The following is a 16,725-nucleotide window of genomic DNA, read 5'->3' as shown; positions in this document are numbered from 1 at the left end:
GAGATGGAGAGAGGGTGAAGGAGATGGAGAGAGGGTGAAGGAGATGGAGAGAGGGTGAAGGAGATGGAGAGAGGGTAAAGGAGATGGAGAGAGGGTGAAGGAGACGGAGAGAGGGTGAAGGAGATGGAGAGAGGGTGAAGGAGATGGAGAGAGGGTGAAGGAGAGGGTGAAGGAGATGGAGAGAGGGTGAAGGAGACGGAGAGAGGGTGAAGGAGACGGAGAGAGGGTGAAGGAGATGGAGAGAGGGTGAAGGAGATGGAGAGAGGGTGAAGGAGATGGAGAGAGGGTAAAGGAGATGGAGAGAGGGTGAAGGAGACGGAGAGAGGGTGAAGGAGATGGAGAGAGGGTGAAGGAGATGGAGAGAGGGTGAAGGAGAGGGTGAAGGAGATGGAGAGAGGGTGAAGGAGAGGGTGAAGGAGATGGAGAGAGGGTGAAGGAGATGGAGAGAGGGTGAAGGAGACGGAGAGAGGGTGAAGGAGATGGAGAGAGGGTGAAGGAGATGGAGAGAGGGTGAAGGAGATGGAGAGAGGGTGAAGGAGATGGAGAGAGGGTGAAGGAGATGGAGAGAGGGTGAAGGAGCTGGAGAGAGGGTGAAGGAGATGGAGAGAGGGTAAAGGAGAGGGAGAGAGGGTAAAGGAGCTGGAGAGAGGGTGAAGGAGATGGAGAGGTTGAAGGATAGGGAGAGGGAGAGGGTAAAGGAGATGGAGAGAGGGTGAAGGAGATGGAGAGAGGGTGAAGGAGATGGAGAGAGGGTGAAGGAGAAGGAGAGAGGGTGAAGGAGATGGAGAGAGGGTGAAGGAGAGGGTGAAGGAGATGGAGAGAGGGTGAAGGAGAGGGTGAAGGAGATGGAGAGAGGGTGAAGGAGACGGAGAGAGGGTGAAGGAGATGGAGAGAGGGTGAAGGAGATGGAGAGAGGGTGAAGGAGATGGAGAGAGGGTGAAGGAGATGGAGAGAGGGTAAAGGAGAGGGTGAAGGAGATGGAGAGAGGGTGAAGGAGAGGGTGAAGGAGATGGAGAGAGGGTGAAGGAGATGGAGAGAGGGTGAAGGAGATGGAGAGAGGGTGAAGGAGATGGAGAGAGGGTGAAGGAGATGGAGAGAGGGTGAAGGAGATGGAGAGAGGGTGAAGGAGATGGAGAGAGGGTAAAGGAGATGGAGAGAGGTTGAAGGAGACGGAGAGAGGGTGAAGGAGATGGAGAGAGGGTGAAGGAGATGGAGAGAGGGTGAAGGAGAGGGTGAAGGAGATGGAGAGAGGGTGAAGGAGACGGAGAGAGGGTGAAGGAGACGGAGAGAGGGTGAAGGAGATGGAGAGAGGGTGAAGGAGATGGAGAGAGGGTGAAGGAGATGGAGAGAGGGTAAAGGAGATGGAGAGAGGGTGAAGGAGACGGAGAGAGGGTGAAGGAGATGGAGAGAGGGTGAAGGAGATGGAGAGAGGGTGAAGGAGAGGGTGAAGGAGATGGAGAGGTTGAAGGATAGGGAGAGTGAGAGGTTGAAGGAGAGGGAGAGATGGTGAAGGAGAGGGAGAGGTTGAAGGATAGGGAGATGGAGAGGGTGAAGGAGATGGAGAGATGGTGAAGTAGAGAGAGAGGTTGAAGGATAGGGAGAGGGAGAGGGTGAAGAGGATGGAGAGATGGTGAAGGAGATGGAGAGATGGTGAAGGAGGGGGAGAGGTTGAAGGATAGGGAGAGGGTGAAGGAGATGGAGAGAGGGTGAAGGAGAGGGAGAGGTTGAAGGATAGGGAGAGAGGGAGGGTGAAGGAGAGGGAGAGATGGTGAAGGAGAGGGAGAGGGTGAAGGAGAGGGAGAGGGTGAAGGAGATGGAGAGAGGGTGAAGGAGATGGAGAGGTTGCAGGAGAGGGAGAGGGTGAAGGAGAGGGAGAGGTTGAAGGATAGGGAGAGGGAGAGGGTAAAGGAGATGGAGAGAGGGTGAAGGAGAGGGAGAGGTTGAAGGATAGGGAGAGGTAGAGGGTGAATGAGATGGCGAGAGGGTGAAGGAGAGGGAGAGGTTGAAGGAAAGGGAGAGGGTGAAGTAGATGGAGAGAGGGTGAAGGAGAGGGAGAGGTTGAAGGATAGGGAGATGGAGAGAGTGTGAAGGAGATGGAGAGAGGGTAAAGGAGATGGAGAGAGTGTAAATGAGATGGAGAGAGGGTAAAGGAGATGGAAAGTGGGTAAAGGAGATGGAGAGAGGGTAAAGGAGATGGAGAGAGGGTGAAGGAGATGGCAAGAGGGTAAAGGAGATGGAGAGAGGGTCAAGGAGATGGAGAGAGGGTGAAGGAGATGGCAAGAGGGTAAAGGAGATGGAGAGAGGGTGAAGGAGATGGAGAGAGGGTGAAGGAGATGGAGAGAGGGTAAAGGAGAGGGAGAGAGGGTAAAGGAGATGGAGAGAGGGTGAAGGAGATGGCAAGAGGGTAAATGAGATGGAGAGAGGGTGAAGGAGACGGAGAGAGGGTGAAGGAGATGGAGAGAGGGTGAATGAGAGGGTGAAGGAGATGGAGAGAGGGTGAAGAAGAGGGTGAAGGAGATGGAGAGAGGGTAAAGGAGACGGAGAGAGGGTGAAGGAGATGGAGAGAGGGTGAAGGAGATGGAGAGAGGGTGAAGGAGATGGAGAGAGGGTGAAGGAGATGGAGAGAGGGTGAAGGAGATGGAGAGAGGGTAAAGGAGATGGAGAGAGGGTGAAGGAGACGGAGAGAGGGTGAAGGAGATGGAGAGAGGGTGAAGGAGATGGAGAGAGGGTGAAGGAGAGGGTGAAGGAGATGGAGAGAGGGTGAAGGAGACGGAGAGAGGGTGAAGGAGACGGAGAGAGGGTGAAGGAGATGGAGAGAGGGTGAAGGAGATGGAGAGAGGGTGAAGGAGATGGAGAGAGGGTAAAGGAGATGGAGAGAGGGTGAAGGAGACGGAGAGAGGGTGAAGGAGATGGAGAGAGGGTGAAGGAGAGGGTGAAGGAGATGGAGAGAGGGTGAAGGAGAGGGTGAAAGAGATGGAGAGAGGGTGAAGGAGACGGAGAGAGGGTGAAGGAGATGGAGAGAGGGTGAAGGAGATGGAGAGAGGGTGAAGGAGATGGAGAGAGAGGGTGAAGGAGATGGAGAGAGGGTGAAGGAGATGGAGAGAGGGTAAAGGAGATGGAGAGAGGGTGAAGGAGATGGCAAGAGGGTAAAGGAGATGGAGAGAGGGTGAAGGAGACGGAGAGAGGGTGAAGGAGACGGAGAGAGGGTGAAGGAGATGGAGAGAGGGTGAAGGAGATGGAGAGAGGGTGAAGGAGATGGAGAGAGGGTAAAGGAGATGGAGAGAGGGTGAAGGAGACGGAGAGAGGGTGAAGGAGATGGAGAGAGGGTGAAGGAGATGGAGAGAGGGTGAAGGAGAGGGTGAAGGAGATGGAGAGAGGGTGAAGGAGAGGGTGAAGGAGATGGAGAGAGGGTGAAGGAGATGGAGAGAGGGTGAAGGAGACGGAGAGAGGGTGAAGGAGATGGAGAGAGGGTGAAGGAGATGGAGAGAGGGTGAAGGAGACGGAGAGAGGGTGAAGGAGATGGAGAGAGGGTGAAGGAGATGGAGAGAGGGTGAAGGAGCTGGAGAGAGGGTGAAGGAGATGGAGAGAGGGTAAAGGAGAGGGAGAGAGGGTAAAGGAGCTGGAGAGAGGGTGAAGGAGATGGAGAGGTTGAAGGATAGGGAGAGGGAGAGGGTAAAGGAGATGGAGAGAGGGTGAAGGAGATGGAGAGAGGGTGAAGGAGATGGAGAGAGGGTGAAGGAGAAGGAGAGAGGGTGAAGGAGATGGAGAGAGGGTGAAGGAGAGGGTGAAGGAGATGGAGAGAGGGTGAAGGAGAGGGTGAAGGAGATGGAGAGAGGGTGAAGGAGACGGAGAGAGGGTGAAGGAGATGGAGAGAGGGTGAAGGAGATGGAGAGAGGGTGAAGGAGATGGAGAGAGGGTGAAGGAGATGGAGAGAGGGTAAAGGAGAGGGTGAAGGAGATGGAGAGAGGGTGAAGGAGAGGGTGAAGGAGATGGAGAGAGGGTGAAGGAGATGGAGAGAGGGTGAAGGAGATGGAGAGAGGGTGAAGGAGATGGAGAGAGGGTGAAGGAGATGGAGAGAGGGTGAAGGAGATGGAGAGAGGGTGAAGGAGATGGAGAGAGGGTAAAGGAGATGGAGAGAGGTTGAAGGAGACGGAGAGAGGGTGAAGGAGATGGAGAGAGGGTGAAGGAGATGGAGAGAGGGTGAAGGAGAGGGTGAAGGAGATGGAGAGAGGGTGAAGGAGACGGAGAGAGGGTGAAGGAGACGGAGAGAGGGTGAAGGAGATGGAGAGAGGGTGAAGGAGATGGAGAGAGGGTGAAGGAGATGGAGAGAGGGTAAAGGAGATGGAGAGAGGGTGAAGGAGACGGAGAGAGGGTGAAGGAGATGGAGAGAGGGTGAAGGAGATGGAGAGAGGGTGAAGGAGAGGGTGAAGGAGATGGAGAGGTTGAAGGATAGGGAGAGTGAGAGGTTGAAGGAGAGGGAGAGATGGTGAAGGAGAGGGAGAGGTTGAAGGATAGGGAGATGGAGAGGGTGAAGGAGATGGAGAGATGGTGAAGTAGAGAGAGAGGTTGAAGGATAGGGAGAGGGAGAGGGTGAAGAGGATGGAGAGATGGTGAAGGAGATGGAGAGATGGTGAAGGAGGGGGAGAGGTTGAAGGATAGGGAGAGGGTGAAGGAGATGGAGAGAGGGTGAAGGAGAGGGAGAGGTTGAAGGATAGGGAGAGAGGGAGGGTGAAGGAGAGGGAGAGATGGTGAAGGAGAGGGAGAGGTTGAAGGAGAGGGAGAGGGTGAAGGAGATGGAGAGAGGGTGAAGGAGATGGAGAGGTTGCAGGAGAGGGAGAGGGTGAAGGAGAGGGAGAGGTTGAAGGATAGGGAGAGGGAGAGGGTAAAGGAGATGGAGAGAGGGTGAAGGAGAGGGAGAGGTTGAAGGATAGGGAGAGGTAGAGGGTGAATGAGATGGCGAGAGGGTGAAGGAGAGGGAGAGGTTGAAGGAAAGGGAGAGGGTGAAGTAGATGGAGAGAGGGTGAAGGAGAGGGAGAGGTTGAAGGATAGGGAGATGGAGAGAGGGTGAAGGAGATGGAGAGAGGGTAAAGGAGATGGAGAGAGTGTAAATGAGATGGAGAGAGGGTAAAGGAGATGGAAAGTGGGTAAAGGAGATGGAGAGAGGGTAAAGGAGATGGAGAGAGGGTGAAGGAGATGGCAAGAGGGTAAAGGAGATGGAGAGAGGGTAAAGGAGATGGAGAGAGGGTGAAGGAGATGGCAAGAGGGTAAAGGAGATGGAGAGAGGGTGAAGGAGATGGAGAGAGGGTGAAGGAGATGGAGAGAGGGTAAAGGAGAGGGAGAGAGGGTAAAGGAGATGGAGAGAGGGTGAAGGAGATGGCAAGAGGGTAAATGAGATGGAGAGAGGGTGAAGGAGACGGAGAGAGGGTGAAGGAGATGGAGAGAGGGTGAATGAGAGGGTGAAGGAGATGGAGAGAGGGTGAAGAAGAGGGTGAAGGAGATGGAGAGAGGGTAAAGGAGACGGAGAGAGGGTGAAGGAGATGGAGAGAGGGTGAAGGAGATGGAGAGAGGGTGAAGGAGATGGAGAGAGGGTGAAGGAGATGGAGAGAGGGTGAAGGAGATGGAGAGAGGGTAAAGGAGATGGAGAGAGGGTGAAGGAGATGGAGAGAGGGTGAAGGAGATGGAGAGAGGGTGAAGGAGATGGAGAGAGGGTGAAGGAGAGGGTGAAGGAGATGGAGAGAGGGTGAAGGAGATGGAGAGAGGGTGAAGGAGATGGAGAGAGGGTAAAGGAGATGGAGAGAGGGTGAAGGAGACGGAGAGAGGGTGAAGGAGATGGAGAGAGGGTGAAGGAGAGGGTGAAGGAGATGGAGAGAGGGTGAAGGAGAGGGTGAAAGAGATGGAGAGAGGGTGAAGGAGACGGAGAGAGGGTGAAGGAGATGGAGAGAGGGTGAAGGAGATGGAGAGAGGGTGAAGGAGATGGAGAGAGAGGGTGAAGGAGATGGAGAGAGGGTGAAGGAGATGGAGAGAGGGTAAAGGAGATGGAGAGAGGGTGAAGGAGATGGCAAGAGGGTAAAGGAGATGGAGAGAGGGTGAAGGAGATGGAGAGAGGGTGAAGGAGATGGAGAGAGGGTAAAGGAGAGGGAGAGAGGGTAAAGGAGATGGAGAGAGGGTGAAGGAGATGGCAAGAGGGTAAAGGAGATGGAGAGAGGGTGAAGGAGACGGAGAGAGGGTGAAGGAGATGGAGAGAGGGTGAAGGAGAGGTTGAAGGAGATGGAGAGAGGGTGAATGAGAGGGTGAAGGAGATGGAGAGAGGGTGAAGGAGACGGAGAGAGGGTGAAGGAGATGGAGAGAGGGTGAAGGAGATGGAGAGAGGGTGAAGGAGATGGAGAGGGGGTGAAGGAGATGGAGAGAGGGTGAAGGAGATGGAGAGAGGGTAAAGGAGATGGAGAGAGGGTGAAGGAGACGGAGAGAGGGTGAAGGAGATGGAGAGAGGGTGAAGGAGATGGAGAGAGGGTGAAGGAGAGGGTGAAGGAGATGGAGAGAGGGTGAAGGAGACGGAGAGAGGGTGAAGGAGACGGAGAGAGGGTGAAGGAGATGGAGAGAGGGTGAAGGAGATGGAGAGAGGGTGAAGGAGATGGAGAGAGGGTAAAGGAGATGGAGAGAGGGTGAAGGAGACGGAGAGAGGGTGAAGGAGATGGAGAGAGGGTGAAGGAGAGGGTGAAGGAGATGGAGAGAGGGTGAAGGAGAGGGTGAAAGAGATGGAGAGAGGGTGAAGGAGACGGAGAGAGGGTGAAGGAGATGGAGAGAGGGTGAAGGAGATGGAGAGAGGGTGAAGGAGATGGAGAGAGAGGGTGAAGGAGATGGAGAGAGGGTGAAGGAGATGGAGAGAGGGTAAAGGAGATGGAGAGAGGGTGAAGGAGACGGAGAGAGGGTGAAGGAGATGGAGAGAGGGTGAAGGAGAGGGTGAAGGAGATGGAGAGAGGGTGAAGGAGAGGGTGAAAGAGATGGAGAGAGGGTGAAGGAGACGGAGAGAGGGTGAAGGAGATGGAGAGAGGGTGAAGGAGATGGAGAGAGAGGGTGAAGGAGATGGAGAGAGGGTGAAGGAGATGGAGAGAGGGTAAAGGAGATGGAGAGAGGGTGAAGGAGATGGCAAGAGGGTAAAGGAGATGGAGAGAGGGTGAAGGAGATGGAGAGAGGGTGAAGGAGATGGAGAGAGGGTAAAGGAGATGGAGAGAGGGTAAAGGAGATGGAGAGAGGGTGAAGGAGATGGCAAGAGGGTAAAGGAGATGGAGAGAGGGTGAAGGAGACGGAGAGAGGGTGAAGGAGATGGAGAGAGGGTGAAGGAGAGGGTGAAGGAGATGGAGAGAGGGTGAAGGAGAGGGTGAAGGAGAAGGAGAGAGGGTGAAGGAGACGGAGAGAGGGTGAAGGAGATGGAGAGAGGGTGAAGGAGATGGAGAGAGGGTGAAGGAGACGGAGAGAGGGTGAAGGAGATGGAGAGAGGGTGAAGGAGACGGAGAGAGGGTGAAGGAGAGGGTGAAGGAGATGGAGAGAGGGTGAAGGAGATGGAGAGAGGGTGAAGGAGACGGAGAGAGGGTGAAGGAGATGGAGAGAGGGTGAAGGAGATGGAGAGAGGGTAAAGGAGATGGAGAGAGGGTGAAGGAGACGGAGAGAGGGTGAAGGAGATGGAGAGAGGGTGAAGGAGAGGGTGAAGGAGATGGAGAGAGGGTGAAGGAGAGGGTGAAAGAGATGGAGCGAGGGTGAAGGAGACGGAGAGAGGGTGAAGGAGATGGAGAGAGGGTGAAGGAGATGGAGAGAGGGTGAAGGAGATGGAGAGAGAGGGTGAAGGAGATGGAGAGAGGGTGAAGGAGATGGAGAGAGGGTAAAGGAGATGGAGAGAGGGTGAAGGAGACGGAGAGAGGGTGAAGGAGATGGAGAGAGGGTGAAGGAGATGGAGAGAGGGTAAAGGAGATGGAGAGAGGGTGAAGGAGACGGAGAGAGGGTGAAGGAGACGGAGAGAGGGTGAAGGAGATGGAGAGACGGTGAAGGAGATGGAGAGAGGGTGAAGGAGACGGAGAGAGGGTAAAGGAGATGGAGAGAGGGTGAAGGAGACGGAGAGAGGGTGAAGGAGATGGAGAGAGGGTGAAGGAGATGGAGAGAGGGTGAAGGAGAGGGTGAAGGAGATGGAGAGAGGGTGAAGGAAGGAGAGGGTGAAGGAGATGAGAGAGAGGGTGAAGGAGATTGAGAGAGGGTGAAGGAGCCGGAGAGAGGGTGAAGGAGATGGAGAGAGGGTGAAGGAGATGGAGAGAGGGTGAAGGAGCTGGAGAGAGGGTGAAGGAGATGGAGAGAGGGTAAAGGAGATGGAGAGAGGGTAAAGGAGATGGAGAGAGGGTGAAGGAGATGGAGAGGTTGAAGGATAGGGAGAGGGAGAGGGTAAAGGAGATGGAGAGAGGGTGAAGGAGATGGAGAGAGGGTGAAGGAGATGGAGAGAGGGTGAAGGAGATGGAGAGAGGGTGAAGGAGAGGGTGAAGGAGATGGAGAGAGGGTGAAGGAGAGGGTGAAGGAGATGGAGAGAGGGTGAAGGAGACGGAGAGAGGGTGAAGGAGACGGAGAGAGGGTGAAGGAGATGGAGAGAGGGTGAAGGAGATGGAGAGAGGGTGAAGGAGATGGAGAGAGGGTGAAGGAGATGGAGAGAGGGTAAAGGAGATGGAGAGAGGTTGAAGGAGACGGAGAGAGGGTGAAGGAGATGGAGAGAGGGTGAAGGAGATGGAGAGAGGGTGAAGGAGAGGGTGAAGGAGATGGAGAGAGGGTGAAGGAGACGGAGAGAGGGTGAAGGAGACGGAGAGAGGGTGAAGGAGATGGAGAGAGGGTGAAGGAGATGGAGAGAGGGTGAAGGAGATGGAGAGAGGGTAAAGGAGATGGAGAGAGGGTGAAGGAGACGGAGAGAGGGTGAAGGAGATAGAGAGAGGGTGAAGGAGATGGAGAGAGGGTGAAGGAGAGGGTGAAGGAGACGGAGAGAGGGTGAAGGAGATGGAGAGAGGGTGAAGGAGATGGAGAGAGGGTGAAGGAGATGGAGAGAGGGTGAAGGAGAAGGAGAGAGGGTGAATGAAAGGGACTTATGAACTATTTCGGAAAAAAAAAAATAAGAAAATGTTGCTAATGTATTGATATTTAAATACAGAAAGATCTAGTTTCCATAAGTATTCATACACCCCCTGAGTCAATACATGTTAGAATCAACTTTGGCAGTGATTACAGCTGTGAGTTTTTCTGGGGAAGTCTCTAAGAGCTTTGCTCACCTGAATTGTACAATATTTGCAAATTATTTATTTTTTAATTCTTCAAGCCCTGGCAAGTTGGTTGTTGATCATTGCTAGACAGCCATTTCCAAGTCTTGCCATAGATTTTCAAGTCAAAACTGTAACGAGGCCACTCATAAACATTCAATGTCGTTTTTGCCTGTGCGTAGATCTATTCTGTTTATTTTCAAACAAAAAAACTCCCCAGTCCTTGGCAATGACAAGCATACCTTTAACATGATGCAGCCACCACCATGCTTGAACATACAGTTGATGTCGGACGTTGACATACAGTATGTATGAGAGAGAGTGAAGAGTGGTACTCAAGAGTGGTACTCAAGAGTGGTACTCAATCATATTTTGTGTTGGATTTGTCACAAACATAACACGTTGTATTCAGGATATAAAGTTAATTTATTTTGTCAAAAGAAAATCTGTTTTACTTTAGTGCCTTAGTTGCAAACAGGATGCATGTTTTGTAATCTGTACAGGCTTAATTCTTTTCACTCTGTCATTTAGGTTAGTATTGTGAAGTATCTACAATGTCGTTGATCCATCCTCAGTTTTCACCTATCACAGCCATTAAACTCTGTAACTGTTTTAAAGTCACCATTGGTCTCATGGTGAAATCCATGAGCGGTTTCTTTCCTCTCCGGCAACTGAGTTAGGAAGGACGCCTGTATCTTTGTAGTGACTGGGTGTATTGATACACCATCCAAATTGTGATCAATAACGTCATCAAAGGGATATTAAATGTCTGCTTTTTTTTGTTTTTGCCCATCTACCAGTCAATACGTGTCCTCCTTTTCAAGGCATTGGAAAACCTCGCTGGTCTATGAGGTTAAAAATGTGTTTGAAATTCACTGCTTAACATACAGATAATTGTATGTGTGGGATTCAGAGATGAGGTAGTCATTAAAAAATTATGTTTAACACTATTATTGCACTCAGAGTGAGTCCATGCAAGTTATTATGTGATTTCTTAAGCACATTTTTTTGTCCAGAACGTATTTAGGCTTGCCATAACAAAGGGTTTAAATACTTAATGACTCAAGACATTTCAGCTTTTCATTTTGTAATTAATTTGTAAAAACATGATTTCACTTTGACAACAACAACAAATCTTAAATTGAATCATTTCTAAATTCAGGTTGTAACACAACACAATGTGGAATAAGACAAGAGGTGTGATGACTTTGTGACGTCTCTATATGCTAGGTAGTGAGTCATACAGGGTGCTGTTAGAAACCTCAATTGTCAGATGAAGAGAAGAGTTTACCCTGTTAACGTTGTCCCTGCAGTTATAGCTGTTCAAGCATGTACCACTTTCCTGCTGTTATTGTGCATGTATCCTGTACTAACACATTGTGTAACTTACCCTCATCCTTATCCCTAGCCAACACAATACACTGTGTATTTTACTTAATAAAAACTAAAACACATAGCCCCCACTCACTATAAAACACATAACCCCTAGTCACTACTATAAAACACATAACCCCTAGTCAATACTATAAAACACATAACCCCCACTCACTATAAAACACATAGCCCCCACTCACTATAAAACACATAGCCCCCACTCACTATAAAACACATAACCCCCACTCACTATAAAACACATAACCCCTAGTCACTATAAAACACATAACCCCTAGTCACTATAAAACACATAACCCCTAGTCACTACTATAAAACACATAACCCCTAGTCACTATAAAACACATAACCCCTAGTCACTATAAAACACATAACCCCTAGTCACTATAAAACACATAACCCCCCCTCACTATAAAACACATAACCCCTAGTCACTATAAAACACATAACCCCTAGTCACTACTATAAAACACATAACCCCTAGTCACTACTATAAAACACATAACCCCTAGTCACTATAAAACACATAACCCCTAGTCAATACTATAAAACACATAACCCCTAGTCACTACTATAAAACACATAACCCCTAGTCACTATAAAACACATAACCCCTAGTCACTATAAAACACATAACCCCTAGTCACTACTATAAAACACATAACCCCTAGTCACTATAAAACACATAGCCCCCACTCAGTATAAAACACATAACCCCTAGTCACTATAAACACATAACCCCTAGTCACTATAAAACACATAACCCCTAGTCAATACTATAAAACACATAACCCCTAGTCAATACTATAAAACACATAACCCCTAGTCACTATAAAACACATAGCCCCTAGTCACTATAAAACACATAACCCCTAGTCACTAATATAAAACACATAACCCCTAGTCACTATAAAACACATAACCCCTAGTCACTATAAAACACATAACCCCTAGTCACTATAAAACATATAACCCCTAGTCAATACTATAAAACACATAACCCCTAGTCACTATAAAACACATAACCCCTAGTCACTATAAAACACATAACCCCCCCTCACTATAAAACACATAGCCCCACTCCCTATAAAACACATAACCCCTAGTCACTATAAAACACATAACCCCTAGTCACTATAAAACACATAACCCCTAGTCACTATAAAACACATAACCCCTAGTCACTATAAAACACATAACCCCTAGTCACTATAAAACACATAACCCCTAGTCACTATAAAACACATAACCCCTAGTCACTATAAAACACATAACCCCTAGTCAATACTATAAAACACATAACCCCTAGTCACTATAAAACACATAACCCCTAGTCACTACTATAAAACACATAACCCCTAGTCACTATAAAACACATAACCCCTAGTCACTATAAAACACATAAACCCCTAGTCACTATAAAACACATAACCCCTAGTCAATACTATAAAACACATAACCCCTAGTCACTATAAAACACATAACCCCTAGTCACTATAAAACACATAACCCCTAGTCACTATAAAACACATAACCCCTAGTCACTATAAAACACATAACCCCTAGTCACTATAAAACACATAACCCCTAGTCACTATAAAACACATAACCCCTAGTCACTATAAAACACATAACCCCTAGTCACTATAAAACACATAACCCCTAGTCACTATAAAACACATAACCCCTAGTCAATACTATAAAACACATAACCCCTAGTCAATACTATAAAACACATAACCCCTAGTCACTACTATAAAACACATAATCCATAGTCACTATAAAACACATAACCCCTAGTCACTATAAAACACATAACCCCTAGTCACTATAAAACACATAACCCATAGTCAATACTATAAAACACATAACCCCTAGTCACTATAAAACACATAACCCCTAGTCACTATAAAACACATAACCCCTAGTCACTATAAAACACATAACCCCTAGTCACTATAAAACACATAACCCCTAGTCACTATAAAACACATAACCCCTAGTCACTATAAAACACATAACCCCTAGTCAATACTATAAAACACATAACCCCTAGTCACTATAAAACACATAACCCCTAGTCAATACTATAAAACACATAGCCCCCACTCACTATAAAACACATAGCCCCCACTCACTATAAAACACATTGCCCCCACTCACTATAAAACACATAACCCTAGTCACTACTATAAAACACATAACCCCTAGTCACTATAAAACACATAACCCCTAGTCACTATAAAACACATAACCCCTAGTCACTATAAAACACATAACCCCTAGTCACTATAAAACACATAACCCCTAGTCACTATAAAACACATAACCCCTAGTCACTATAAAACAAATAACCCCTAGTCACTATAAAACACATAACCCCTAGTCACTATAAAACACATAACCCCTAGTCAATACTATAAAACACATAACCCCTAGTCACTATAAAACACATAGCCCCTAGTCAATACTGTAAAACACATAACCCCTAGTCAATACTATAAAACACATAACCCCTAGTCACTATAAAACACATAGCCCCTAGTCACTATAAAACACATAACCCCTAGTCACTAATATAAAACACATAACCCCTAGTCACTATAAAACACATAACCCCTAGTCACTATAAAACACATAACCCCTAGTCACTACTATAAAACACATAACCCCTAGTCACTATAAAACACATAACCCCTAGTCACTATAAAACACATAAACCCCTAGTCACTATAAAACACATAACCCCTAGTCAATACTATAAAACACATAACCCCTAGTCACTATAAAACACATAACCCCTAGTCACTATAAAACACATAACCCCTAGTCACTATAAAACACATAACCCCTAGTCACTATAAAACACATAAGCCCTAGTCACTATAAAACACATAACCCCTAGTCACTATAAAACACATAACCCCTAGTCAATACTATAAAACACATAACCCCTAGTCACTATAAAACACATAACCCCTAGTCACTATAAAACACATAACCCCTAGTCACTATAAAACACATAACCCCTAGTCAATACTATAAAACACATAACCCCTAGTCAATACTATAAAACACATAACCCCTAGTCACTACTATAAAACACATAATAGTCACCATAGTCACTATAAAACACATAACCCCACTATAAAACACATAACCCCTAGTCACTATAAAACACATAACCCCTAGTCACTATAAAACACATAACCCATAGTCACTATCACTATAAAACACATAACCCCTAGTAAAACACATAACCCCTAGTCACTATATAACCCCTAACACTATAAAACACATAACCCCTAGTCACTATAAAACACATAACCCCTAGTCACTATAAAACACATAACCCCTAGTCACTATAAAACACATAACCCCTAGTCACTATAAAACACATAACCCCTAGTCAATACTATAAAACACATAACCCCTAGTCACTATAAAACACATAGCCCCTAGTCAATACTATAAAACACATAACCCCTAGTCACTACTATAAAACACATAACCCCTAGTCACTATAAAACACATAACCCCTAGTCACTATAAAACACATAACCCCTAGTCACTATAAAACATAACCCCTAGTCAATACTGTAAAACACATAACCCCTAGTCACTGTAAAACACATAACCCCTAGTCACTATAAAACACATAACCCCTAGTCAATACTGTAAAACACATAACCCCTAGTCACTGTAAAACACATAACCCCTAGTCACTACTATAAAACACATAACCCCTAGTCACTATAAAACACATAACCCCTAGTCACTATAAAACACATAACCCCTAGTCACTATAAAACACATAACCCCCCCTCACTATAAAACACATAGCCCCACTCCCTATAAAACACATAACCCCTAGTCACTACTATAAAACACATAACCCCTAGTCAATACTATAAAACACATAACCCCCCCTCACTATAAAACACATAACCCCTAGTCACTATAAAACAAATAACCCCTAGTCACTATAAAACACATAACCCCTAGTCACTATAAAACACATAACCCCTAGTCACTATAAAACACATAACCCCTAGTCACTATAAAACACATAACCCCTAGTCACTGTAAAACACATATCCCCTAGTCAATACTATATTACACATAACCCCTAGTCACTATAAAACACATAACCCCTAGTCACTATAAAACACATAACCCCTAGTCACTATAAAACACATAACCCCTAGTCAATACTATAAAACAGTCAATAACCCCTAGTCACTATAAAACACATAACCCCTAGTCACTATAAAACACATAACCCCTAGTATAACCCCTACACTATAAAACACATACCCCTAGTCACTATAAAACACATAACCCATAGTCAATACTATAAAACACATAACCCCTAGTCACTATAAAACACATAACCCCTAGTCAATACTATAAAACACATAACCCCTAGTCACTATAAAACACATAACCCCTAGTCACTATAAAACACATAACCCCTAGTCAATACTATAAAACACATAACCCCTAGTCAATACTATAAAACACATAACCCCTAGTCAATACTATAAAACACATAACCCCTAGTCAATACTATAAAACACATAACCCCTAGTCAATACTATAAAACACATAACCCCTAGTCAATACTATAAAACACATAACCCCTAGTCACTATAAAACACATAACCCCTAGTCACTATAAAACACATAACCCCTAGTCACTATAAAACACATAACCCCTAGTCACTATAAAACACATAACCCCTAGTCACTATAAAACACATAACCCCTAGTCACTATAAAACACATAACCCCTAGTCACTATAAAACACATAACCCCTAGTCAATACTATAAAACACATAACCCCACTATAAAACACATACTACCCCTAGTCACTATAAAACACATAACCCCTAGTCACTATAAAACACATAAAACACTATAAAACACATAACCCCTAGTCAATACTATAAAACACATAACCCCTAGTCACTATAAAACACATAACCCCTAGTCACTATAAAACACATAACCCCTAGTCACTATAAAACACATAACCCCCCCTCAGTCACTATAAAACATATAACCCCTAGTCAATACTATAAAACACATAACCCCTAGTCACTATAAAACACATAACCCCTAGTCACTATAAAACACATAACCCCCCCTCACTATAAAACACATAACCCCTAGTCACTATAAAACACATAACCCCTAGTCACTATAAAACACATAACCCCTAGTCACTATAAAACACATAACCCCTAGTCAATACTATAAAACAAATAACCCCTAGTCACTACTATAAAACACATAACCCCTAGTCAATACTATAAAACAAATAGCCCCAGGCTATGAAGAAATAAGAACATCTCTGAACCATTATATCTACTGTATTTGAAAAACATATTTTTCTTATCTCCTCTCTAGGTCCGGCAGCAAAGAAGAAGTATGTGAGCTACAATGACATTGTGATCTAACAGCCGTCATCAGAGAGAAGGGCAGGCTGTTTGGAGATGCTTGGTCTCCTGCCCCTCCTGCCCAATTGGCAACATAAAGGAAATCCAAACTATGTTTATGTCCATGCTGCTTTACTGCCCACTCACACCCCGGAACCTGCAGAACCCCCCAGAACCCTGGAACTCCAGAACAACACAGTGACAATGGGTGGGTTCTGGGTTCTAGAGCTTTCCTTTCAAACAGAGGATTCTGTCTGGCTAACTGATGTTTTTTTCATGGTGGAAAATCAAGACGGACATTTCTGTTGGGAGCAAAATAATTTACAAAATAATTTGTTTTGTTAAATGATTTCAGAGAGAAAAAAAAGAACTGGTTTGGACAAAAAACCTGTGTTCCTCCTCAGGATTAGAGTGTGTCTCTGCAGACCCCTCAGAGCTGGCCCCCCACTCCCTATAGGTGTGTCTCTACAGGTACGCTGGCTGCAGCAGGAGGACACACCTGTCCTGGAGGACTCACCTGTCCTGGAGGACTCACCTGTACTGGAGGACTCACCTGTCCTGGAGGACTCACCTGTGCTGGAGGACTCACCTGTACTGGAGGACTCACCTG

The 16,725-nt window shown here is 46.7% G+C and overlaps 1 protein-coding gene across 1 annotated transcript in view; it reads left to right on the top strand.

The window, feature by feature from the left end:
- LOC139369950 (metabotropic glutamate receptor 7-like) overlaps positions 1–16,399 on the top strand; it is a 372,213-nt gene extending 355,814 nt beyond the window's left edge. Inside the window, exon 11 of the mRNA XM_071109233.1 lies at positions 16,087–16,399. Within this exon, the coding sequence (XP_070965334.1) occupies positions 16,087–16,136 (50 nt within the window). The 3' untranslated portion in view covers positions 16,137–16,399. The remainder of the gene's footprint in view (positions 1–16,086) is intronic.
- The last annotated feature ends 326 nt before the right edge of the window (positions 16,400–16,725 follow it).

This window comes from Oncorhynchus clarkii, chromosome 17, assembly GCF_045791955.1.
Source record: "Oncorhynchus clarkii lewisi isolate Uvic-CL-2024 chromosome 17, UVic_Ocla_1.0, whole genome shotgun sequence".
Taxonomy (NCBI): Eukaryota; Metazoa; Chordata; class Actinopteri; order Salmoniformes; family Salmonidae; genus Oncorhynchus; species Oncorhynchus clarkii.
The sequence above is the reverse complement of the archived record's forward strand: the minus strand, read 5'-3'. Positions and strand labels throughout refer to the sequence as shown.